The 27873-nt window shown below is 44.2% G+C and overlaps 1 protein-coding gene across 1 annotated transcript; it reads right to left on the reverse strand.

The window, feature by feature from the left end:
• Nucleotides 1–18142: 18142 nt before the first annotated feature.
• On the reverse strand, nt 18143–27673 carry LOC307174514 (uncharacterized protein; the record flags this gene model as incomplete). Its single annotated transcript, XM_079898379.1, has 8 exons — nt 18143–18288; nt 21768–21859; nt 24473–24845; nt 25541–25745; nt 25968–26115; nt 26640–26833; nt 27307–27435; nt 27668–27673. 8 exons carry the CDS (start codon nt 27671–27673, stop codon nt 18143–18145), a joined length of 1293 nt encoding a protein of 430 aa, XP_079754505.1.
• Between the last annotated feature and the right edge of the window lie 200 nt (nt 27674–27873).

Consider the following 27873-nt stretch of genomic DNA (forward strand, 5'->3'; position numbering starts at 1 on the left):
GTGTGCTGCGTTGTGTCCCCTGAGTGGTGTACAGTAGGTTTGACCACAAAAAATATTCAAAGGGATGAAGAATAGGCTGTCAGGGGACACCATAGGCACTTCGTGGACAAACCGATGAAGAATAGGCTGTCAGGGGACACAATAGGCACTTCGTGGACAAAGGGATGAAGAATAGGCTGTCAGGGGACACCATAGTCACTTCGTGGACAAATCGGTGAATAATAGGCTGTCAGGGGACACCATAGGCACTTCGTGGACAAAGGGATGAAGAATAGGCTGTCAGGGGACACAGTAGGCACTTTGTGGACCTAGGGATGAAGAATAGGCTGTTAGGGGACACCATTGGCACTTCGTGGACAAACCGATGAAGAATAGGCTGTTAGGGGACACAATAGGCACTTCGTGGACGAAAGGAATGAATTATAGGCTGTCAGGGGACACCATAGTCACTTCGTGGACAAATCGGTGAATAATAGGCTGTCAGGGGACACCATAGGCACTTCGTGGACAAAGGGATGAAGAATAGGCTGTCAGGGGACACCGTAGGCACTTCGTGTACAAACCGATGAAGAATAGGCTGCCAGGGGACAAATAGGCCTTTATCGGACAGCAGTAAGGCTGTTGTGAATTTAGACCCCCGTTGCGGGGCAACTGGGGGGTCTAGAAACATGGGGGTTTCTCCGCGGGCGTCGGGGGAGTCCCAAGATGAGACCAGGGGCGTTTCCTTGTCCCTAAAAAAAAATTTGAGGTCAGCGCGCAGCGTCCAGAAACTGCCGTCCACCGTGTGTCATTTCAGTGGGGCCAGTAAGGCAGTTCCCTTAATTAAGGAATAAGGGACATTAGGTAGTTCGTGGAAATTTCCCCATTCATTTAAGTTGCCATTGGACAAATAGTAGTACGATGGACGCGTAGGCTTCATTTGGGATCCCATTTGGTGATCAACTGTGTTGTCCATTGGACGATGTCCCTTACTTTGCTATAAGGGAGTGCAAGGGGCCCTAGGCTCCGCATGGACACCTCTAGGGGCACTGTTGATGTCCAGGGACAGCCTAAAATGCCCACTTCCAACTTATTTAATGGTTTTGACCACGAAGCGCCTAGGATGTCCCCTGACAGCCTATTCTTGTCCACGAAGTGCCTATGGTGTCCCCTAACAGCCTATTCTTGTCCACAAAGTGCCTATGGTGTCCCCTAACAGCCTATTTGTGCCATAGTCTTCCTCTTGTCCACGAAGCACCTAGGATGTCCCCTGACAGCCTATTCTTGTCCACGAAGTGCCTATAGTGTCCACCAACAGCCTATTCTTGTCCACGAAGTGCCTATGGTGTCCACCAACAGCCTATTCTTGTCCACGAAGTGCCTATGGTGTCCACCAACAGCCTATTCTTGTCCACGAAGTGCCTATGGTGTCCCCTAACAGCCTATTTGTGCCATAGTCTTCCTCTTGTCCACGAAGCACCTATGATGTCCCCTGACAGCCTATTCTTGTCCACGAAGTGCCTATGGTGTCCACCAACAGCCTATTCTTGTCCACGAAGTGCCTATGGTGTCCACCAACAGCCTATTCTTGTCCACGAAGTGCCTATGGTGTCCACCAACAGCCTATTCTTGTCCACGAAGTGCCTATGGTGTCCACCAACAGCCTATTCTTGTCCACGAAGTGCCTATGGTGTCCCCTAACAGCCTATTCTTGTCCACGAAGTGCCTATGGTGTCCACCAACAGCCTATTCTTGTCCACGAAGTGCCTATGGTGTCCACCAACAGCCTATTCTTGTCCACGAAGTGCCTATGGTGTCCACCAACAGCCTATTTGTGCCATAGTCTTCCTCTTGTCCACGAAGCACTTATGGTGTCCCCTGTCAGCCTAGTCTTCGTCCCTTTGTCCACGAAACGCCTATGGTGTCCCCTTCCAACCTATTTCCATCACGGCAACCCCCGTTGGAGTGTTTATGTTCTTCAGGGGTCAAAAGGTCGCAGGGGCTCCAAATTTGGCATCGGGGAAGTCCAGGGGCCCCCGGCCCAAGACCCCGGACCCCGGGGTCCAGGGTCATTTCCGAGTGTGTTATTCAGCCAACGGGTTGGTTATAAAGGTCCGTTCGACCCGAAACCGGGTCGTGCGTCTCGTCACGGGCCCCTGGGGCGGCGTCCGAAGTTCCGTGCCCTTTCGACTTTTTTTCGTTCTTATTTGGTCTAGTTGGACACCAACAGCCTATGTCGAATAAGTTGCAGGTGGGACGTCTGGAAAACTGGGGTCAAAAGGTCGCAGGGGCTCCAAATTTTGTACGGGGGTAATCCGGGGGCCCCCGGGGTCCTATATTAGTCATATGTCTATTTTTTGGCAGAAAAACATTCTCCTCCCTATTTTTCAATTTGCCCATTCAAGAGGGTCTGTAGGTCTATGTGAGAAAGAGGGCCTATTGAGAATTTTTGACAAAGCACACCAAAAATATGTCCCCTGTGTTCTAGACGCCCTTCCTATTGATATGCTGTCGTGGGGCCCCCAGACGACCGGCACGTGAAGTTTGGGGCCCCTCGAAGCTCCGGGTGCCGGACGGGACCTGTGTACACGTGTAACTTATACCATTCATTTTCGTAGGTGATTCGTGGACAATGGACAGAATGGTCCGATCGACCCGAAACTGACTAGGGCGTCTCGTCACCGGCCCCTGGGACGGTGTGTGAAGTTCCGTGTCCCTTTGACCTATTTTCGTGCTTAATTGGCCCAATTGGACACCAACAGCCTATGTCAAATAAGTTACAGATGGGACTACAGTTAGGGTTAGGGTTAAGTCAGGGTTCGGCACTGTCGTCCCGAAACTGACTTGGGGGCCTCGTCACGGGCCCCTGGGACGGTGTGTGAAGTTCCGTGTCCCTTCGACCTATTTTCGTGCTTAATTGGCCCAATTGGACACCAACAGCCTATGTCGAATAAGTTGCAGGTGGGACGTCTGGAAAACTGGGGTCAAAAGGTCGCAGGGGCTCCAAATTTTGTACGGTGGTAATCCGGGGGCCCCCGGGGTCCTATGTTAGTCATATGTCTATTTTTTGGCAGAAAAACATTCTCCTCCCTATTTTTCAATTTGCCCATTCAAGAGGGTCTGTAGGTCTATGTGAGAAAGAGGGCCTATTGAGAATTTTTGACAAAGCACACCAAAAATATGTCCCCTGTGTTCTAGACGCCCTTCCTATTGATATGCTGTCGTGGGGCCCCCAGACGACCGGCACGTGAAGTTTGGGGCCCCTCGAAGCTCCGGTTGCCGGACGGGACCTTTGTACACGTGTAACTTATACCATTCATTTTCGTAGGTGATTCGTGGACAACGGACAGAATGGTCCGATCGACCCGAAACTGACTTGGGCGTCTCGTCACCGGCCCCTGGGACGGTGTGTGAAGTTCCGTGTCCCTTTGACCTATTTTCGTGCTTAATTGGCCCAATTGGACACCAACAGCCTATGTCAAATAAGTTACAGATGGGACAACAGTTAGGGTTAGGGTTAAGTCAGGGTTCGGCACTGTCGTCCCGAAACTGACTTGGGGGCCTCGTCACGGGCCCCTGGGACGGTGTGTGAAGTTCCGTGTCCCTTCGACCTATTTTCGTGCTTAATTGGCCCAATTGGACACCAACAGCCTATGTCGAATAAGTTGCAGGTGGGACGTCTGGAAAACTGGGGTCAAAAGGTCGCAGGGACTCAAAAAAAATTTCAGTTGGTGGTCCGGGGCCCACCGTGGGGCCCCAGATGGCCAGCACGTGAAATTGTACCTCATAAAAGCACTGTAATTATGAACTATGATCCATTATTACATTGTCCACGGACAGCCTACAGGTGCCCTGTCGAATAAGTTACAGATGGGACTTCAAAACATCCCACCGGCAACTTATTTGACAGGGCCCCTGAGAGCTGTCCGTGGACAGTGTGATTTTATGCAAATTTTGCACAATTAATGTGTGAAATGTACACCAGTGTCTTGTACAGTGTCCCCTGAGTGGTGTACAGTAGGTTTGACCACAAGTAACCACTCTATTTATGAAATATGACCTTTTAATGCAATGTCCACGGGGAGCCTACAGGTGCCCTGTCGAATAAGTTACAGATGGGACTTCAAAACATCCCACCGGCAACTTATTTGACAGGGCCGCTTTAGGCTGTCCATGGACAGTGTGTTTTTATGCAAATTTTGCACAATTAATGGGTCAAATGTACACCAGTGTGTTGTACAGTGTCCCCTGAGTGGTGTACAGTAGGTTTGACCACATAAAAGCACTGTAGTTAGTTACAGGTGGCCAATCACCCTAAAACTCACACGTATCTTTCTTAAAACTCACATGCTGAAAATGTCTAAGTCAAAAACGGCATCCCACCTGCAACCTATTTGACAGGGCCCCTGAGAGCTGTCCGTGGACAGTGTGATTTTAGGCAAATTTTGCACAATTAATGGGTCAAATGTACACCAGTGTGTTGTACAGTGTCCCCTGAGTGGTGTACAATAGGTTTGACCACATAAAAGCACTGTAGTTAGTTACAGGTGGCCAATCACCCTAAAACTCACACGTATCTTTCTTAAAACTCACATGCTGAAAATGTCTAAGTCAAAAACGGCATCCCACCTGCAACCTATTTGACAGGGCCCCTGAGAGCTGTCCGTGGACAGTGTGTTTTTATGCAAATTTTGCACAATTAATGGGTGAAATGTACACCAGTGTGTTGTACAGTGTCCCCTGAGTGGTGTACAGTAGGTTTGACCACAAGTAAGCACTTTATTTATGAAATATGACCTTTTTAATGCAATGTCCACGGACAGCGTACAGGGGCTCCGTCGAATAAGTTGCAGGTGGGCTCGGAACTTTGAACGGCCATAACTCGGGGACCCGGCCGCCTAGCGACACCAAACTCGGGTCAAAGTAGGTCCCCGAGGGGCCCTCTCCAACGGGCCCTAGCCCGAGGCTCTAGCGCCCCCACGGTCCGAGATACGGGGCCCAACATGAAAGGGTGCACTTGAGAAGGAAGGGTCCCAGAGGCTCGGGACTCTGGGGTCTTAGAGGGCCCCTAGGGGCCCCTCACCACCCCAAAGGACGAACCGCTGGGACACGTCCTTTTCGAGATATCGACCATTTTGTCTAAAAGTCCCTTATGTATAACCGGGTGTATCTTGGGAGTTAAGCCGAGTTGGAGCTCCAAACTCCGGGCGTGAGGAGGGCCCTTAGGGCCCCTTCTGACCCCACCGTCCCCAGCTCCTGGGACCTTCCAGTTCCGAGATACGGCCACTTCCGGTCCAGCTTTGACCGGGTGTATCTCGGAAAGCACGCCGACTTTGAGCTCCAAACTCCGGGTGTGAGGGGGTACCAGTGGGCCCCCCATGACCCCAGAGTATGGAGCCCCAAGTCGGCTTGGTTTTGGAGTTATGCCCGGTCAAAGATGGGACTTTGACCGGGTGTATCTTGGGAACCAAGCCGACTTTGAGCTCCAAACTCCGGGTGTGGGGAGGTACCCATGTGCCCCCCTCATGCCGGGAGTATGGAGCCCCAAGTCGGCTTGGTTTTGGAGTTATGCCCGGTCAAAGATGGGACTTTGACCGGGTGTATCTCGGAAAGCACGCCGACTTTGAGCTCCAAACTCCGGGTGTGGGGAGGTACCCCTGGGCCCCCCATGACCCCAGAGTATGGAGCCCCAAGTCGGCTTGGTTTTGGAGTTATGCCCGGTCAAAAACAGCATCCCACCTGCAACCTATTTGACAGGGCCCCTGTGAGCTGTCCGTGGACAGTGTGTTTTTATGCAAATTTTGCACAATTAATGGGTCAAATGTACACCAGTGTGTTGTACAGTGTCCCCTGAGTGGTGTACAGTAGGTTTGACCACATAAAAGCACTGTAGTTAGTTACAGGTGGCCAATCACCCTAAAACTCACACGTATCTTTCTTAAAACTCACATGCTGAAAATGTCTAAGTCAAAAACGGCATCCCACCTGCAACCTATTTGACAGGGCCCCTGAGAGCTGTCCGTGGACAGTGTGATTTTAGGCAAATTTTGCACAATTAATGGGTCAAATGTACACCAGTGTGTTGTACAGTGTCCCCTGAGTGGTGTACAGTAGGTTTGACCACATAAAAGCACTGTAGTTAGTTACAGGTGGCCAATCACCCTAAAACTCACACGTATCTTTCTTAAAACTCACATGCTGAAAATGTCTAAGTCAAAAACGGCATCCCACCTGCAACCTATTTGACAGGGCCCCTGTGAGCTGTCCGTGGACAGTGTGATTTTATGCAAATTTTGCACAATTAATGGGTCAAATGTACACCAGTGTGTTGTACAGTGTCCCCTGAGTGGTGTACAGTAGGTTTGACCACAAAAAATATTCAAAGGGATGAAGAATAGGCTGTCAGGGGACACCATATGCACTTAGTGGACAAAGGGATGAAGAATAGGCTGTCAGGGGACACAATAGGCACTTTGTGGACCTAGGGATGAAGAATAGGCTGTTAGGGGACATCATAGGCACTTTGTGGACAAACCGATGAAGAATAGGCTGTCAGGGGACACAATAGGCACTTCGTGGACAAATGGATGAAGAATAGGCTGTCAGGGGACACCATAGGCACTTTGTGGACAAAACGATGAAGAATAGGCTGTCAGGGGACACAATAGGCACTTCGTGGACAAATGGATGAAGAATAGGCTGTCAAGGGACACCATAGGCACTTCGTGGACAAACCGATGAAGAATAGGCTGTCAGGGGACACCATAAGCACTTCGTGGACAAAGGGATGAAGAATAGGCTGTCAGGGGACACCATAGGCACTTCGTGGACAAACCGATGAAGATTAGGCTGTCAGGGGACACCATAAGCACTTCGTGGACAAAGGGATGAAGAATAGGCTGTCAGGGGACACCATAGGCACTTCGTGGACAAACCGATGAAGAATAGGCTGTCAGGGGACACCATAGGCACTTCGTGGACAAAAGGAATGGATTATAGGCTGGAAGGGGACAAATAGGCTCTCCGTGGACGGCACCGCCCACCCCGCGACTTCGGCCAATGGCGTGGGGCGGGTGGGCGGGAAATAGGCTGTAAGGGGGACGTTTAGGCTGTCCGTGGACAGGGGGCGTTTCCGGGATCGATCCCCGCCCCCTGGCTTCATTTAGGCTGGAAGGGGACAAATAGGCTCTCCGTGGACGTCCCCGCCCACCCCGCGACTTCGGCCAATGGCGTGGGGCGCGGAGGCGGGGAATAGGCTGCAAGGGGGACGTTTAGGCTGTCCGTGGACAGAGGGCGTTTCCGGGATCGATCCCCGCCCCCTGGCTTCGTTTAGGCTGTAAGGGGACAAATAGGCTCTCCGTGGACGGCCCCGCCCACCCCGTGACTTCGGCCAATGGCGCGGAGCCTGTAAGGGTGAATAGGCTGTAAGGGGGACGTTTAGGCACTCCGTGGACGCCCACCCCCAACTTATTCGACGCCCGTCGAATAGGCTGCGGGTGGGACGTCGGTGAGCCACCTGGTGGCGGATGCCCGAACTGCGGTTTTGAGGAGGTAACTTCTGGCCCCTCCCATATGGCCCCTGGGGGGTCTAGAGTCTTGGCACCGCCTCTCAGGGGACCTTGGGGACGGCCCCTTTCGGGAAGGGGCGTCACGGGGCCCCCCAAAAATCGTCTAGGGGGCGCTGCGCAGCGTCCACGAAGTGCGTCCCACTTTGCGTCATTTGAGTGGCGCCCTGGACCCTGTTTGAATTGACTTCCCTAAGGGGCGTAAGGTCTCTCCCGCAAGATGGGCCGGCAGCGCTTCCTCCTCTCTGATTGCAGGGGGTTCGGCCTGTGCCAAGGCCACCTCCACTACCATTGGGCCCACCTGGCAGAACCGAAACTCTCCTTCCTCATGAACTTGTTGGGGGCTTACTATGGTGACCCAAACCAGACGTTGGTGTCGATGCAGATCCACTGCATAAGGATTCGTGTTTCTCAGTCTTACAGCAACCCGACCCCGGCGGACAGAAGCCAATCCCCGGGCCACTTCCACAGTCTGGCAGTCTGAATGAGGCTCCACCAGGACCCATTCCTGGGACCCGTGAAGCTGGGCAGGAAGGCGGGCCCAGATAATGGCCTCGCTCTGGGCCGGGACTGACAGTGCATAGCGACACGACACTCGCTCCACACCCTCTCGATTCCGTTGAATATCAGCCATGCGGACCCGACGACAATCGGCCACGATCCGATCCCATTCCTGCTTTTCCTCCCTTGGAGCCGAAGGTGTAGGTCTCGCTTTAAACAACTCCTCCCAGCATTCCGTGATGACATTCATCCCCAGTAGGGCACGATGAGCTCCCAGACATGTATCCCGTACAATCACAACTCCCTTTTGAGGCACAAGGGTCCCATGAACCTCCAGGTCTGTGACCAGATAGCCCACATACGGAATATCCAGACCGTTGGCCCCACGCAGGGTTAACCAGGGGGCATCTGCAACTGAATGGCCCTGGACCCCGAATAACTCGCGAGACAGACTTTCGGAGAACAGCGTAACCTGGGACCCGGTATCAAGGAGGCATTGGACTTCAGTCCCATTGACTTGAACCACCACAAGGGGGCAACGCCCATCTAGACAGTTCCTGGCCGCCAATGGAGAGGGGTCGATTTGGGGGGTCCCGACCACTTGACCCACAGTGGCCGGAGACTCTAAAAACCTCCCTGCGATCCCCGGCATGCGCTGCATTGCCGGACGTAATGACCTGGTTCGCCACAGCCATTGCAAATGGGACGCCCTTGTTCGTCCCATTGGAAACGGAGACCGGATTACCTGGGTGGACGTCGCTCTGGGAATCGACTACCTTCGGAATATGCTCGCTCTCGTGCCGGTGGCAATGGCCGGTAATGTTCTCGGCGTAATTCTTCTAAGAAAGTTTTAGACAGCTCTGTCATCTGATCACGAACATCTCTTCTCAGCTCTTCTCGTAAGGCCTGTTTCCAGTCGGGCGGAGCAGGAGGCAGGGGATTACTGGCAGCATTGGTGGCCATACAGTGGGAGGGATCTGAGGTATCTGCATGATCCTGTTCGAGGGCCAGAGCTTCCTGGCGTAGCTCGTCAAACGTCAGAGTAGGATTGCGGCGAAGTTGTATTCGGAGGCTCTGACGTATTGGGCCATCTCGCAACCCCAAAAGAAACTGGTCCTTTAAGAGGGCCTCTCCTTCTCCAAGCCCATGGTCCTGTCTCTTCTTCAGCCGAAACAATTGTTCTCGCAATTGCAAAGCAAAGGCACGTATGGTCTGCCGAGGTCCCTGCTTGCAATTAAAGAATTGCGTCCGGAGGACAGCTGCAGGAGTTGCGTCTCCGTACTGCCCCGTTAGAAAGTCAAAGATAGCCTGGGCTGTAGCTCGGGTTGCTTCCGGCGCCACTTGTACTTCTCTCCTGGCATCGCCTTCGAGTGAATTTAAGATGAACTGGGTCTTCTGTGTAGTGTTTAGCCCTTGGAGGCCCACCAAGTACTCCACTTGAGTTTTCCACGCCGACAAGCTGAGTTCTGAACCTGGCCCTCCATACTTTTGGGCCCATGGGGCTCCCATAAAGATGGGCATGACATGTGGATGACCCACCGGTACATCTTCGTCTGCCATTGCTCTGCCTCTGCCTACTCAACCCAAGGTGGAACCCTGCCGACTGCGCCAAATGATGTCACAGGTCGGGGCGGGCCAATCGGACTGCACCCACCCCTCGAGACCCGACACCACCCTTGGGGAGTCGGACAGAGGACAGGCAAGGATGACAGACAAACAGGACTTCAAAGAATCAGTATTTTATTAAGTATAAAAGTGGGTAAGAAAGTTCAAATGGGTGAGTTTTTCTGGGCAGGGTCGTTCCGTCCGACGACCCCACCAAAGGCCCACAGGATACAGTAAAGGGAAGTGCTCTGTTGAGTGGCTTCGCTGTCTTCCAGTGGAAGGGATGAGTCGAGGCTCACGACTGGGAGGCTGCTGCAGGATGGCTCAGGTGCGTGTTTCGGGTACGTACTCTTCTTCACAAAGGGAAACGGACAGATGAGTATACAGGCACGTAATCTTCTTCTACAGGTGCCAGACAGAGAACTTACAGCTGGGGAGCTTCACTGCACAGCAGACAGGTGAGTATACAGGCACGTAATCCTCTGCTTCTACAGGTGACAGACAGAGAACTTACGGCTGGGGAGCTTCACTGCGCAGCAGACAGGTGAGTATACAAGCACGTAATCCTCTGCTTCTACAGGTGACAGACAGAGAACTTACGGCTGGGGAGCTTCACTGCAAAGCAGACAGGTGAGTATACAAGCACGTAATCCTCTTCTTCTACAGGTGACAGACAGAGAACTTACGGCTGGGGAGCTTCACTGCAAAGCAGACAGGTGAGTATACAGGCACGTAATCCTCTTCTTCTACAGGTGACAGACAGAGAACTTACGGCTGGGGGGCTTCACTGCCAAGCAGACAGGTGAGTATACAAGCACATAATCCTCTTCTTCTACAGGTGTTAGACAGAGAACTTACGGCTGGGGAGCTTCACTGCAAAGCAGACAGGTGAGTATACAGGCACGTAATCCTCTTCTTCTACAGGTGACAGACAGAGAACTTACGGCTGGGGGGCTTCACTGCCAAGCAGACAGGTGAGTATACAAGCACATAATCCTCTTCTTCTACAGGTGTTAGACAGAGAACTTACGGCTGGGGAGCTTCACTGCAAAGCAGACAGGTGAGTATACAGGCACGTAATTCTCTTCTTCTACAGGTGACAGACAGAGAACTTACGGCTGGGGGGGCTTCACTGCAAAGCAGTCAGGTGAATATTCAGGTATGCACTCCTCTTAAAGGGCTGGCAGACACAGAACTTGCGACAGAGAGACGTTACTGCAACGCAGACAGGTGAGTATACAAGCACGTAATCCTCTTCTTCAGTAATGGCAGACAAAGAACTTACGGCTGGAGGAACTTCACTGCAAAGCAGTCAGGTGAATATTCAGGTATGCACTCCTCTTAAAGGGCTGGCAGACACAGAGCTTGTGACAGGGAAACGTTACTGCAAAACAGACAGGTGAATATACAGACACGTAATCCTCTTCTTCAGTAATGACAGACAGAGAACTTACGGCTGGAGGATTTTACTGCAAAGCAGTCAGTTAAGCATTCACCTACGTGTCTCTCTTCACAATGGGCTGACAGATAGTACACTCAAGTCTCTGTGGAGTACAACAGTGTTAGCCTCTTCCCACGTCTTAGAACATGATAGAACACACAGGCGAGTAATAGACATCCAGCGGGGTTAAGTTCACACTTCACACATCAAAACAGTGCATCACATCCTTCATCACTGCAATTCAACACTCAGTGGGAAATACTGTCGCCCATCCGCCCATTTACTGTCGCCCATTTCCTGACCTGGCATTCTCATCAAGAAGTCCCATAGACAAGAGAGAGAAAGGGTGGAGATCGGTTGAACTACTCACAGTCTCTCACCAACGATCTTACTGTACAAGGATTTCCTTCCTCCAGTTGAATCAGCGTGCTCTTCCTCCCACACTCACAGTCTCGCGTCCATTGCCAGCCCCACTTCCTCTTCTCCACCGCTCGCGCTTCCTCCGAGGTACTCAGTCCCCAAACACCACTTCTCTTCGGCCCGTACTCTCTCCTTATATCCCACCCTAATGACAATGTGTCTCATCGTGCACAGCTGGCGGTGATTTTGGCTGATTACCCCGTTCACGGGGATTTTGCGCTTACCCGGAACTAAGCTGGTGTTCTGTTGTTTTGGGTCCGGCGGGAGGCAAATCTCGGCGGACATTAGTTCCGCCTTGCACGGAAACTAAAGCTGGAACTTTTGTCACCTCGTGACATAAGCATACATGTAAGTGACTACATGTGGTGTGATAGAACTTCAAGACACTAGTTATAGTTGTCTATAGTAACATAAAAGCAAATAAGAAGAACCTGTCAAAGTCTAGAACTCTTGATTAGTTTGATTCCATAATAACCCAATAGAAAAAATGCAAAGCTAGTGCATATTGATTATATGGAAGGCAGGCTACACGAATAAATAAGGTATGCAAAGGGGCAAAATGGATCGCTGGGTCCTACCACCTTGGTGAAAACTTCCTGGGACCCGAGGGGTATATATGCCTCTTGCAAAAGCTTCAGCAGATCTTCTTACGATTAATTTTCACACTTTTATCGTTATAGTGACCAGTGGTGTTGTAAATACCTAAAGAGTTACATATGCCAAGCATACATGTAAGTGACTACATGTGGTGTGATAGAACTTCAAGACACTAGTTATAGTTGTCTATAGTAACATGAAAGCAAATAAGAAGAACCTGTCAAAGTCTAGAACTCTTGATTAGTTTGATTCCATAATAACCCAATAGAAAAAATGCTAAGCAAGTGCATATTGATTATCTGGAAGGCAGGCTACACGAATAAACAAGGTATGCAAAGGGGCAAAATGGATCGCTGGATCCTGCCACCTTGGTGAAAACTTGCTGGGACCCGAGGGGTATATATGCCTCTTGCAAAAGCTTCAGCAGATACCATTGGGGAACAGGCTATGACCCCATAGGAGATATCTTTTCCCTTCATGGTTTAGTCACAGAACATCACTGGAACAGAACAATACATCCACACAGCAAACTTGAACTAATATAAACTTCTTCTTACGATTAATTTTCACATTTTTATCATATAGTGACCAGTGGTGTTGTAAATACCTAAAGAGTTACATATGCCAAGTAAGAAAACATATAAGTGGCTACATGTGGTGTGATAGAACTTCAAGACCCTAGGCATAGTTGTCTATAAAAATCTCATACCTCAATCATGAGAACAGCAACATGAAAACAAATAAGAAGAACCCGTCAAAGTCTAGAACTCTTGATTAGTTTGATTGCATAATAACGCAATGGATGAATTGCAAAGCAAGTGCATATTTATTATCTGGAGGGCAGGCTACACGAATAAACAAGGTATGCAAAGTGGCGCAATGGGTCGCTGGGTCCTACCACCTTGGTGAAAAGTTGCTGGGACCCGAGGGGTATATATGCCTCTTGCAAAAGCTTCAGCAGATACCATTGGGGAACAGGCTATGACCCCATAGGAGATATCTTTTCCCTTCATGGTTTAGTCACAGAACATCACTGGAACAGAACAATACATCCACACAGCAAACTTGAACTAATATAAACTTCTTCTTACGATTAATTTTCACATTTTTATCATATAGTGACCAGTGGTGTTGTAAATACCTAAAGAGTTACATATGCCAAGTAAGAAAACATATAAGTGGCTACATGTGGTGTGATAGAACTTCAAGACCCTAGGCATAGGTGTCTATAAAAATCTCATACCTCAATCATGAGAACAGCAACATGAAAACAAATAAGAAGAACCCGTCAAAGTCTAGAACTCTTGATTAGTTTGATTGCATAATAACCCAATGGATGAATTGCAAAGCAAGTGCATATTTATTATCTGGAGGGCAGGCTACACGAATAAACAAGGTATGCAAAGTGGCGCAATGGGTCGCTGGGTCCTACCACCTTGGTGAAAAGTTGCTGGGACCCGAGGGGTATATATGCCTCCAGCAAAGGCTGCAGCAGAGACCATTGGGGAACAGGCTATGACACCATAGGAGATATCTTTTCCCTTCAAGGTTTAGTCACAGAACATCACTGGAACAGAACAATACATCCACACAGAGCAAACTTGAACTAATATAAAATTCTTACGATTAATTTTCACACTTTTATCATATAGTGACCAGTGGTGTTGTAAATACCTAAAGAGTTACATATGCCAAATAAGAAAACATATAAGTGGCTAAATGTGGTGTGATAGAACTTCAAGACCCTAGGCATAGTTGTCTATAAAAAATCTCATACAGCAATCATGAGAACAGCAACATGAAAACATATAAGAAGAACCTGTCAAAGTCTAGAACTCTTGATTAATTTGATTCCATAATAAACCAATGGATGAATTGCAAAGCAAGTGCATATTTATTATCTGGACGGCAGGCTACACGAATAAACAAGGTATGCAAAGTGGCGCAATGGATCTCTGGGTCCTACCACCATGGTGAAAACTTGCTGGGACCTGAGGGGTGTATATGTCTCCAGCTAAGGCTTCAGTAGATACCATTGGGGAACAGGCTTTGACACCATAGGTGATATATTTTCCCTTCAAGGTTTAGTCATAGAACATCACTGGAACAGAACAATACATCCACACAGAGCAAACTTGAACTAATTCAAACTTCTTATTACAATTAATTTTCACACTTTTATCATATAGTGACCAGTGGTGTTGAAAAAACCTAAAGAGTTATATATGCCATGTAAGAAAACATATAAGTGGCTACATGTGGTGTGATAGAACTTCAAGACCATAGGCATAGTTGTCTACAAAAATCTCATACAGCAATCATGAGAACAGCAACATGAAAGCAAATATGAAGAACCCGTCAAAGTCTAGAACTCTTGATTAGTTTGGTTGCATAATAATCCAGTGGATGAATTGCAAAGCAAGTGCATATTTATTATCTGGAGGGCAGGCTACACGAATAAACAAGGTATGCAAAGTGGTGCAATGGATCGCTGGGTCCTACCACCATGGTGAAAACTTGCTGGGACCTGAGGGGTATATATTGGAGCTTTTCCACTGCAGGGTACAGCTCGGCTCGGAACGGTTCGGCTCGCTTCGCTTTTCCACTGTGTGGTACGACTCGACTCGGTACGGCACGGTTCGGTTCGCTTTAGCTCGGTTGCTTTTCCACTGCAGTTAGTACCGCTTCAAAGTGGGTGGGTCTGATCGTTATAGTTGCCGCCTCTACTGTCATGACATCATCCTAAACGCGCCACATTTCAAACGCACAACACAGGAACAATGGAGCCTATTGAGGGGATGGTGTTCTTGATTCTCGGCATGTGGATGTTTTTAACTTCAAGATGGAGAAATGTGTTTAAAATGAGGCTGATGGCAGCAAAGCAAATTACTGCAAAAAAAAACAAAAGAGTCTGGGAACTCGGTTTGCCCGACGGCGCACGAGGGTAAGCTAATCTTGTTTAGGGTCTCAATCGCTATATCGTCACAAAGCATATAATGAATTTAGCTGCCAATTTTATGTATTAAAATGTGTACTCTGTGTATTTCAGATGTATCATATTTCGCAAAGTTGCCGCCACAGACCATCTGTTTGGACATTTAACAGAGCTTCTGAGTGGTGGGATGTGATTGTTTGGGACATGGATGGGACATCTTTTTGGAGCAAGCATTTCAACTGTGTGTCGGTGTGTTCAGGAGTTCTGTGCTGCAGCAGAGACGTTGTTGGTACCAGAACAAATTCGTTTTCCAGATCAGGAGAGGTTTAAAGAAATGGCTGCCTACGTTGAGAACAGATGGGGACTCCCACAGTGTATTGGTGCTATTGATGGATCACACATACCCATAATAGCGCCACAAGACTATCACTGTGACTATTTCAACCGTAAAGGCTGGCACTCCATCATCCTTCAAGGTGTTGTGGATGGAAAGGGACTTTTCTGGAATGTTTTCACAGGACTGCCTGGAAGCCTGCATGATGCTCGGGTTTTGAGACTGTCCACACTGTGGGAGGTGGCAAGCCGTGGAAACCACATACCAGCTAGCACCAAAAACATTGCTGGGGTGAATGTTGACTACTACATCCTTGGAGACTCTGCCTATCCCTTGCAGAGCTGGCTATTAAAACCATTCATTGACACTGCACGGCTAACAGCGGAACAGCGGGTCTACAACATGAAAATTTCCAGAGCACGTGTAGTGGTTGAAAATGCTTTTGGTAGATTAAAAGGAAGATGGCGTTGCCTTATGAAAAGAAATGACTGTGCGGTCGACCTTGTGAAATCTATGGTGCTGACATGCTGTGCTCTACATAACCTTTGTGAGAGTCATGGAGAGGCCTATGAGAGTGCATGGGATCCACCTTCAGCAGCAGAGCCTGTGCTGGGACTGGCACAGCCTGTAGAGGAGGAGGGCAGGGATGTCCGTGAGGCTCTGATGCGTTACTTGAATAGTTGACTATGTTTGTTCTGTAAAGTGTGTTGTCAATAAACTTTTGTGCAGTATTTGAAAAAGTTTCCCTTGCATATTTATTTACCCATTTATTATAAATAAATATAATATTAATAATAAATAGCATCATTATAAAGATTTAAGACTCCAGCTTTGATATTTGACCACTGTTTATGATAAATCTGCTTTGCAGTGACATTAAATTCTTAATTTATTCCAGGAGTGCAAAATAATTAATCTGTAACATTTGATATTTTGAATAGGAATCATCACTCATAATGCAGTCAATCATGTTTTCTCAGGTTTGTGTTCACTTACATGCAATATACAGCATTCATCAGGGCTCTTATCCAATTGTGTGCATATTTGGAGAAATAATTATCACATGTTCTTTTAAATATTTTGTCATACAGAATAGCATTTCTGTTCATTTTATGTCCAAACACTATTTTAAACCACGAGCAGAATATGATACAAATACTCGATAGTGGTTTAAAGTGAGTTTTAAGTAAAAGTGTACTATTAATATTTTAAATTGTGACATGTAGCTTGATGATACCTGTTACTCTAATCCACCTGCACCATTAAAAAGGAAAGTACACATTTGACAAGTAAATTTTATTGAAAAAAAATGTAAACAAATCAAACGTTAAACAAAGTGCAAATGTATGTAGTGCAAAAAAAAATGTATATAAAGAAAATATAAAGACATATATAAAGACAAATTTAAAAGTAAAAAATGTACACCAAGCAAACTTTAAATGTGCAAATGTATGTAGTGCAAAAAAATAAATATAAAAAATATAAATAAGACATATATAAACAAATTTAAAAGTAAAAAATGTACACTAAGCAAACTTTAAACGTTGTGCACAAACATATGGTATAAAAACATTCACAGGAAAAAAAAAAAACTATTTCTGTGAAGTATGGACTAGGGAGGTTTTAGTCGGGCAGAGAGTTCTGTTCTTGTCGGCCACTCATCGCCTGTACAAGCATCCCCATGACGTTGAGAAAGGCTTGATTGAATGCAGCCGTTTGTGCATTTTCCTCCCTCCTTAAGGCCGCTTCCTGCTCCCTCGCTTGCCGGGCCTCATCTATTGCCATCTGCAAATGGAGCTCCCTCTGTTCCCGGTTCAGTTCCTGCTGTTGAATATCAGCCACCTGCATCTCTCTTAAAACAGCAAGATGCTCTTCATGGTGCATGCTCAAGTTTCCTCTTGCCTGGACACAAAGAAAGAAAAGTTATAATTGTGATTTTTTTTTCTAAAGGTTATTGCTAAAATTAAAAAAAAAAAAAATGAGAGTAAAAATAAAGCTAACATTATCACATATCATCAATTAATTTATGAAAGAACTGTTCATTAACAACCCCATGATCTAGAGTGTGAACTAATCAAAGTTACAGTAGCTAGCAATAATGTATTTATGGTGAGCAACAGGATTTCATGATATATCCAATTTTAGTGCAGGCTTTCAAATCGACATAAGAAAAGGATTAGGTAAGCTTAGTCTAAATATATGTGTTTTAGTCATATTTCATACCTGGTACCACACGCTCTGGTGTCCTGCTGGTGCTGCTGGAGGTTGCTGGTGTAGACGGTCATGCTGGTGGCGACGCTGCTATCACCAGTTGGGACGTTGAGGCATCACTGCACGGAGAAAGTGCTAACGAGTCAATCGTAGACAGTGCATCTGAAACAAAAAGTTTATACAATGTTTGTTAATGCACAAATTACAGCAACACAAATCAAACTAGCAACAATAACAAATCCAGAACATTTAAATATAATTGAATAGGCATACATGTAAAAAACAAAATAAAGCTTTACAGTATAGATGGTCAATAAAGTGAAGCTTTCAAACTTAAAATATTGTTAACATAACACAACGTACCATCCTCGATTGTGTTGTCCAACAACGAGGTGGCCGAGTCCAGGGCACCCTCTCTCCCATTGCTCGCAGGTCGACTTCCGTAGATAGCGTCCATTTGGTCGAATCACTTCCACGTTCTTCTGTTTGCACCACTCCGGCCGTTGTGATCCTTTATGGCTCGGTAGTCACTTTTTAGTTTTTTTAATTTGTCCCTACACTGTTTGTAGGTCCGGAGACAAGAGCTGAGACAAGAGCTGAGCTACTTCTTGGAACACTTTTTCATTCCGTGTCGCCCCATCCAGCTCTCGCTGGATCCGCTCCTCGGCAACCAACGAGAGGAACGTCTGCACCTCGTCCACTGACCACGATTCAGCCATTTCTTTTTTGAAGTTTTTTTACTTCTTTTTTAAAGTAAATACTCTAAAAACAGGTGCTACTGCGTTGGCTGTTGTCTGACTATTTAAATCTAGCGGGTTTAACTTAGTGTCTCGTGTCGTAAATGCAATGACGCTGGTAGTGACGATTCTGTCTGACCAATCAGTGATCTGCAGTGTTTTCACGTCACATTTTAGTATCGGTACGGTACGCTTGGAACCTCAACAGAGGTGGTACCATTTAACTGTCACCGTCCCGTATACGGGACGCCTAAGTTTACTTCACTATATTACAATTAAATCCTAATTTAATCATGACAAACTATATATTGTTGGAAAGGTCTAAGACTCCTTAATAGATATTTCAGCACTGTTTTTTGTTACAATTTATGCAGGAACAGTAATAAATGAATTTATGACAAGAGTGCACCTCAAAAAATCTTCATCATAACAGGAGTTTTGACCATTATCACAAAAAGTCGACACACACACTTTTAATAATTTAAACTTTGGTTTTCATGCTAAAAGTTCATAATAAAACATTTAATCTAGTATTTGTCAATTAAAAAAATATAAAATAATATTATCTTCTAAAAAGTATAATATAGGGTGAATACTGGTAAAGTGGGACACTTTCTGATAATTTACCTTCTGTATAATGTTTTATTATGATCCAAATGTCTTAGCCCCTTATATGATACAATTCTAAATAGCTTAAGTGCTCTACTCTACTATACAGAATAAAAAAGAAAGAAATATTAAACACAGGATGGATGACTCTTCCTCAAACACACATGGAGCCCAAACCACATTTTTTCAGGTGATACTGTCAAACTGGGACACCTTTATTGGCAAACTGGGACACTTCAAACACATTAAATTGTTATTCAAATGTTATCCCAATTAATTAAATACACAATAACAATATAAACAACAACAACAAAATAAATAAAAATCACTTTTTTTAAGGAGGGGTGCAGGTACAGCAGATTCTTTCCACCCCTCCCTCCCTCGCCTGTCCACAATATTTTGTATTGGGTTTAGTTTATTTCATATAAATTTGAAAAATAGAAATCTTCATAAACATTTCTTCTTATAGGCTAATTTTATTCCACACAGGCTAAGTTTCATTTCTTTTTGTTGAAAAGTTTTTTGCAAATATTGCAAATGTCCCAGCCATCCAAGCTTGTATCATCCATCTTTCTTTTTTTCTTTTTTTTTTTTTTGGGGAATTGGCATTGTTTTTTAAAATCAGTTTACAATCTTTGTTGAAATATCTAGCTAGCTAACTAAATTTATGAGTGGCATACAAAAACTCAATTCCCCCATTAGAATGACTTAAATGGCTGTCCCAATAATACCCTGTCCCAGTTTAACAATACGCTATTGGCAAACTGGGACAGTGTCAAAATCACATAAAAAACAACAAAAAAAGATTCATATGAATGTGATTTTTACAAATTCTGATTCACCATTATATCGTATAACAAAATATATAACAATTACAAATGATCCATGAGTGTTTTAATTTTTATAATCTAAACATTATTCACCTCAGAATGCTATGTCATTTTACTTTCACATCACGGTTCACTGTAAGGTTGTTGAATATGGTGTGCCACACCCCCGGAAGTGATGTCATAGCCACAGAATCTATATTTTTTTATCACATACATGCTTATGATGAGCTCAGTGTTGATTTTTAGTAATGGAATCATTTACATGTAAAGATAGAAATTAAGAAGCTTAACTGTCCCACTTTACCCATTGTCCCACTTTACCAGTATTCACCCTATATATTATCCTCTAAAATATAATATTATCTTTATTTATCGCCTTTTTTATTACATTACATATTTTAGTAGTTATCATAAATTAGGTATCATTTGAAAGCTTACGATCTCAGAATTCATCCTGTGAAAACTGTTTTGAGATTGGACATTGTGTTACCATAGAAACGGTACTCTAAATTATTTTATCAGGGTCCTCCCCTTTTGGGCATCATTATGTTTCATAATTTATGATCAAAATATTTTCTAATCTTGACAAAACACATATTGTCAGAAAGGTCTGAGTCTCAAGGTTCCATATTTTGTGACAGAAGTGATATTTGGACAGAAATTTATTAATTTGTTATGGTAGAATGCATACAGTTAAATTCAATGGAATTCAATGACACCCGGTGGCTATTTTTGGTAATACGCCTAAACAAAATCTACTAGATAGAAGATATCAACTTCAAATTTGGAACACAACTTAGTTAGATATATGGCTTTGATTTTATAGTATTTTTTTTGTAAAACATATTTTATAAAATATATATTTTATATAAAATATAAAATATTAAATAAATTATATTTTATTTAATGTAAATTTAAACTTCCATAACTTTTTCAAACTTTAATTTTTTGAAGTGCTTTCACTTATAATCTGCTATTTTTCCCCTTTAAAACAAGACCAAACTTAGGTCTATACTCCAAAGTAGAGGGCTGCATTGGGATTGAGTCCCGCCGGGTCCTGCGGGACCCAACGCAAATCTCGCGGGAGCGGGCAGTTTGAACTTTGCTGCGGGCGGGAATGGGCGGCTAAAAAAAACACTGCGGGATCGGGAGGTAGCCTAGCGACATGATGGAGATGTCAATAATGACACTTTTCCACTACACAGTACCAGCTCGCCTCGGCTCGGATCGACTCGACTCGCCTCGCCTCGCCTTGCCTTTGTTTGGTTTTCCACTGTGTAAAAGTTGTAACTGTATCTGCTTCCAGGTACTTTTTTTTCATACCACCTCCGGCGAGGTTCTAAACGAGCTGAGGCGATACTAAAATGTGACGTGAAAATACGGCAGACTGCTGATCAGAGAGAATCATCACTATTCACTGCGTCATCATTGCACGCGCCAGACGGAGTATCCTGAATAAAAACAGCAAAAACAAAAACAAAACCATCCAAAAACAGCATACACTCGATTTCCTCCATTGTCCTGTGTTGTATGTGTCCAGAATACATGCCGGCCAGGGAAACGAAACAAACCCCATGAATCTCTTCAATAATAGCAATACAAATACATGTTTTTCCTGCGGGACGGGAGAAGACACAAAATCAATGCATCTCTATTATTGTGCGGGAATAAATTCTCAGAGTTTTGCGGGTGCGGGCGGGAGTGGACATACATATTGCGGGAGCGGGCGGGAGTGTAACACATACGTTGCGGGAGCGGGCGGTAATGGTCAGAAATTCGGCGGGCGCGGGCGGGAGCGGGATGAAGAAACCAGTCCCGCGCAGGGCTCTACTCCAAAGCATTCTTGAATTACAACCATTTAAGCTTGAATAGTGCATTTTAATGTCCATTCTCAAAAAGGGGGGTGACAGTTAAGGGGTTAAAGCGAGCCGTACCGTACCGTACCATACCATGCAGTGGAAATGAGCCATAAGTGAGCCGTACCGAACCGAGCCGTACCGTACCATGCAGTGGAAAAGCGCCAAAAGTCTCTTGCAAAGGCTTCAGCAGATACCATTGGGGAACAGGCTTTGACCCCATAGGTGATATCTTTTCCCTTCAAGGTTTAGTCACAAAACATCACTGAAACAGAACAATACATCCACACAGAGCAAACTTGAACTAATTCAAACTTCTTATTACGATTAATTTTCACACTTTTATCATATAGTGACCAGTGGTGTTGAAAAAAACTAAAGAGTTACATATGCCAAGTAAGAAAACATAAGTGTCTACATGTGGTGTGATAGAACTTCAAGACCCTAGACATAGTTGTATATAAAAATCTCATACAGCAATCATGAGAACAGCAACATGAAAACAAATAAGAAGAACCCGTCTAGAACTCTTGATTAGTTTGATTCCATAATAACCCAATGGATGAATTGCAAAGCAAGTGCATATTTATTATCTGGAGGGCAGGCTACACGAATAAACAAGGTATGCAAAGGGGTGAAATGGATCGCTGGGTCCTACCACCTTGGTGAAAACTTGCTGGGACCCAAGGGGTATATATGTCTCCAGCAAAGGCTTCAGCAGATACCATTGGGGAACAGGCTTTGACACCATAGGTGATATATTTTCCCTTCAAGGTTTAGTCATAGAACATTACTGGAACAGAAAAATACATCCACACAGAGCAAACTTGAACTAATATAAACTTCTTCTTACGATTAATTTTCACACTTTTATCATATAGTGACCAGTGGTGTTGTAAATACCAATGCGTCATTAGTCTGTAGCCTAAATATCTCATAACAACACAATGTAATAAGGCTTTCTGTTAATAAAGTATCTGGTAAGAATCTTTTCTATATTAACAATGCATTAAATCACATTACACATTAATAAACCACAATAAATAAAACAAATGAAGTGATGTCTCATGTCTCAAGTCAAGGCTACGAGTCATTGGACAGGCGTCCAATCGCAACTGACTTCTGGAAAAGGGGAAAAGTAACCAATGACATTTGAGGTTATTAAAACAGTAAGTCCCGCCCCTCGACTGCCAAAAATAAAAGTGTTCGAGAGAGCAAAAGTAGGCGAGAGCAGATCAAGCACGAGCGCGTGGGGAATGATCATGCGCGCGCGCAAGGGCTTGTATTGCGTGCTGAGATGATGTCATGCGCGCGCGCAGGGTTTGAATGAGCTCGCGAGTTCCCGTTTCTTCGCGTGTAGATCTGTTATCCTCTCGCGGAAGTCATTCACCGCGCGCGCTAGCATCAGTTGTGTGCTCGGTGATTATTGCCATTGATTTGCCGCCATAGACAGCCACATTCACAGTTTAATGTGGCACATCATATATAGCAAACAGAAGCTCAGTCGTGAATGCTTGTCTTGAGAGAACAATCTTCCAGAAGCTCAAATGTGCTTGCTTGAAGAACACACAAGCACACACAGTTGAGATTCTGTTTGCATTTGATGTGCTCTATGTATGTGTTGAACAGTTATAAGTGTAAATAAAAACCTAAATTAAATATAAATTAAATTAATCTGTTCTGTTCAAATAAAGTGATTGTCTTTTCAGAACTCTTGAATTCAAATGGATTACTTTGACATGTCTTTATATGCTTTTTGTCCCCACCACTTTTTGCCAGGGTCGATATTGTCCCCACCACTTTTTAAAACATCTCGCGGCACGAATGTACCAATTCTACAAATAAATAAAACATCTCCAGTTAACTGGCAGAGCATTCATTTCGTTCGTTTTTAGCGCAATTTTCCACCGGACAAAATTGCGATTGTTAACTCATGATTTCTGTTCTGTCTGTGCGCACCAAACTTGTACTTCTATCTACTCCTCAACCAGACCACCTAGAGACTTCGGGTTTTCGGCATTATGTTAAGGAAGGTCTAATCTCGGGAACGCACAAAAAAAATCCAGGAAAAGATTTACTATCTCTTACGTCGCCTTCACACTGGCAGTTGAAATCAGCTCCGTAATACGCAATACGCCCCCAGCGGACGTCGTACACAACGGTGAAAAGCGTCGGAAGCACTGATCTATATAGAATGACTATATATATATATATATATATATATATATATATATATATATATATATATATATATATATATATATATGTCATTATATAGATCAGTGGTCGGAAGCCTCGGAAGCGAGTATATTTAAATATTGAATTATTTAATTGTATTAACTGCCCTAATAACGTTAAAACATCATGAAAATAAAAAAATGACATGACAACTAATCGTTATAAAATCATTATTTATTTTATTAAAAGTTAAGAATCCAGGATTGTTTATCAGTACCATAGCAACGCTAATTCCGTTGGGATTTTCGGATAGAAACCGTCCGTAGCCTTTCGCAACAGTTCAATTTTTTGAACGCATCCGGATGGCCAACGGACACGATTTTTTTCGCACCGCACTCGTTCGCACCTGGTTCGGACCCATTCGCATGCGGTCTGCGAATCTCCATAGGAAATGAATGACTTCCGGTCGTTTCGCTGCCGTATCAGAGCTGATTTCAACTGCCAGTGTGAAGGCGGCGTTAGTGTTGTGATCCCATGACGTCAGAAAATTGCGCTAAAACACTCCCTGAGTTTTTATTACTTGTTTAAATAAGAGACGATCTAGCGCTGAAATGTGTTTTTTTAAATCAAGTGATCAAAGTGCTCGTTGCCGCTGCGATCAGAGGCGCGGATACAGTGTTTTCTCTTGTGGCTCGCTCACACGCCGCACTGTCTTCACTCGGACGCACGCTTCAATCCGTTGCGGATACTCGGGTTGTCTGGTCAAATCAATCAGGCCTTGGAGTCCAGACTTAAAATCTTCTGGTTGATTGTTGACAGCATTGTCCAACATTACAGTCACATCTGGCCATTGCAGAGCAAATTCCCTCTCTGCGGTTTCCTGGTCCTGTGCACTCTGAAAGGGGTTGGTGCCAAAGTGTGATACTCTTGTCAATGATCCCACCTCTTGCTCATACCAGTCTGCAGCCACTGATGCCTCTGGCAAAAGGTCTGTGGATATGCGTTTTGGGCATCCCTCTCTGGCCAAGTAACTGGGGATTCCCTTTCCTAAAAGAAGTAAAGATAAAAAGGATACATTGCTCAAGCTATACAAATGAATTTCTCAAAATAGTTTTTTTTTTTTTAAATAAAATGAATCCCACTTTGTCTAACCACTGTGCATTTTGAGACGCTGACCCACAATCTTGCTTCATGCGTATAAAGTTAAAACAAGTACAATCAAGCCCAAAAGACCAATTCATACGCATTTTTAAAAAACTGTCGAGGATAAAATACACAAAAAAGCCGTGGGCTTATTTCCATTGTGGTCCTCTGAGGGGGAACAATCTACGATAGCTTAAGGATGACTGTTGTTATTATTATTAGGCAAATTATTCTGTTATTTACTACAACATAACATTTAGGATTTGCATAGTAAAATGTGAATTTGCTTTACCAAAACCACTATGAAAATGTGTTTTTATAAATGTTGCATAAAATTACCTAGGACTTATGTTATATTACAAAGCTCAATGATGGTCTCAGAACTCACTTATGATCTGCATCATGCTTCCCCTAGTGTTTTATTAAACAAGTTTAAAAATATGTTCATCAGAAAACCACTTAAAATAGTATACAAAATGCGTGACATTGTCATTAATAATAGGCATCACACATTTTATAACGCATTTTCAAAATTTAGTTCACAATGAGATGACATGCAATCAGACTCAAATTTTATTGAGACAAACCCCAACACAAACCTGGAATCCTGTGGGCATTCCACGCTTGTACAACACGGTCAATTCCAAGCCGAGCCAACTGGCATGTCAAGGATGACACACAAAATTTGGACATTCTGTCCTCCATATCCAACACCTCCTGATCCACTAGTTGGACCAATGCCACTTTTAAAGGGTAGTTCACCCTATTGTTGATTTCAGGCCAAATTCTTTCAATAGTGTGATTCTGTCAAACCAAAATATAAAATACTTATTTAGATTCTTTACACAGAGAATACTGTCCAACAAGAGCTGATTTCAACACTACACAATTGTCACTAACCTTTAGCGTTACATTACGAATATATACAGGCATAAGGAATAAATTAAAAGGGAGACTGACATTAAAATCATTGAAACTTACAAATTACAATCAGGGTGTGTGCATAGTTTGCTCAACTGTACTCACCTTTGTTGATGGTGTTTGCATATAAGGTGGCCTCTCCGTGTTGTGGCGGTGGCTGGCCAATTTCTCTTGCATGTAAAGAGTAAGGTAGAACTCCTTCCCATGGTCCACTCTTACCTGGTCCCACATCCCATACTCTATCACGGCACCTCTGCAAGAAAAGATAATATTCCCAATTCTTTGACAGTAGTATGGAGTCTGTTAGTGTCACCTTTAGCTGAAAAATATATAGTATGTCTTATGTTGTCAGGTAGTGGGGAGGTAATCTGAGTGTTGACTGGCTGCTTAAAAGGCTGTATAGCTGCAACAATTATATGATTAGATGAACCCCAAACTACTTTGATAATCGATTAAACATTTCAGTCCTTCACTAATTTCTGCATCTTAATTGTAATTGTATGCTGTTTTTATTATAAATTAGAGTAAACTTTTAAAACTACTTTAAAAATAATGCTAACCTCATAATCCAATTAATTATTTTTATAGATAAAATTGCATTCTTTACATTCACAGATAAGGCCTGAAAATTGGCCAATTTGATTTTAAGGTTTTAAAGGATCTGCATAAACAGTGTTTAAGCAAATCATGAATTGGGATGATTTCCAGAAGCTGGTTCTTATTTTGACAAAGTTATTTTGCTGTTTTTGGGTACATTGAAAAGGTGGTTTAAATTACCTGTAAATGTCACTGTATATGGTGAGGTTGTTCTTCACAGGCATTGTTGATTTTCCAACAATTTTGCTGGAGAAGCCATCGATCGCCAGCACATGAGTCACACCAAACATAACCATTTTTTCATTCTGGTCTATGTGTACTTTGTGACCCACATAGCCTGCATTATATGGAACAGGATTAAGGTTCCTGGCTCCCTTAAAAACAGACAAAAAACAGACAGAAAATCAGTACATCATTAGAAAACCATACTGAAATCAAAGAAAAAAAGCACACTGGTGTAAAGCTTTAGACATAACCGCCTACTATACTGTAGCAAATACATTTAAACCCTCCTGTAACCTACTCTTACAACATAACACCTGAGCAACCACTGTTACTTGATTATCGTACTGATTGAAAACAATACTGCAAGACATTCTACTACCACAATACACTACACTTACTGCTACTATTCATAGTACCAAGGACTACTACTGCTACAGCTGAAGTGAGTACTTGTAATGTTAGTACAATTATCATTACTGATAGAACTATTCAAATACCCTAACCAATTAAACTGTCACATTTACCTCAATGCCAAGAAATCCCAACCTTAAAAATCCAATAATCAATACACTTAATAAGCCTTTAGTAAATCCGGCCTTTATTGACATTAGATCAAACCTACCTGACATCGTGCCCTGTGATAAGGCATGTGAATGTTGCGCAAGACATCTCCCACACGACCTTCGGATGCATGGACTCCTGCGGCTGCAAGATAGCCTGTCATCATTTTTCTGCCATAGGTAGGACCAGTCTTAAGGTAAAGAAAAGAGAAAAGATGGTTGATTCAATCAAAAAAAATCTATTTAGGAGAGACATGTAATACACACACATACACTGGGGTCATCAAGTGTGAAACCACTAGTCAATGAGTCTACTTTTATTTTATTTTGTTGAAGCATATTCCCCGTTCACAACATGCATGTTTGCCTACTCAAAGACGTCATACAAACAACATTTTTAAACATACAAGTCAAGTAGCTTACCTTCATAGTATTTTTTTGTAATTTCAAGTAAGGCTACATGTAAAAAAGTATGATATATTTATAATGTAGTATACACAAATCATAGTTTATACTGTAACCTTCACACACAAGACTGGGAGGGGAGGGTTAAAGGAATAGTTCACTTTAAAATGAAAATCCTGTCACCCTCATGTTGTTTCAAACCTGTATGATTTTATTTCTTCTGC

This window comes from Squalius cephalus (assembly GCF_949319135.1).
Source record: "Squalius cephalus genome assembly, chromosome: 17".
NCBI lineage: Eukaryota > Metazoa > Chordata > Actinopteri > Cypriniformes > Leuciscidae > Squalius > Squalius cephalus.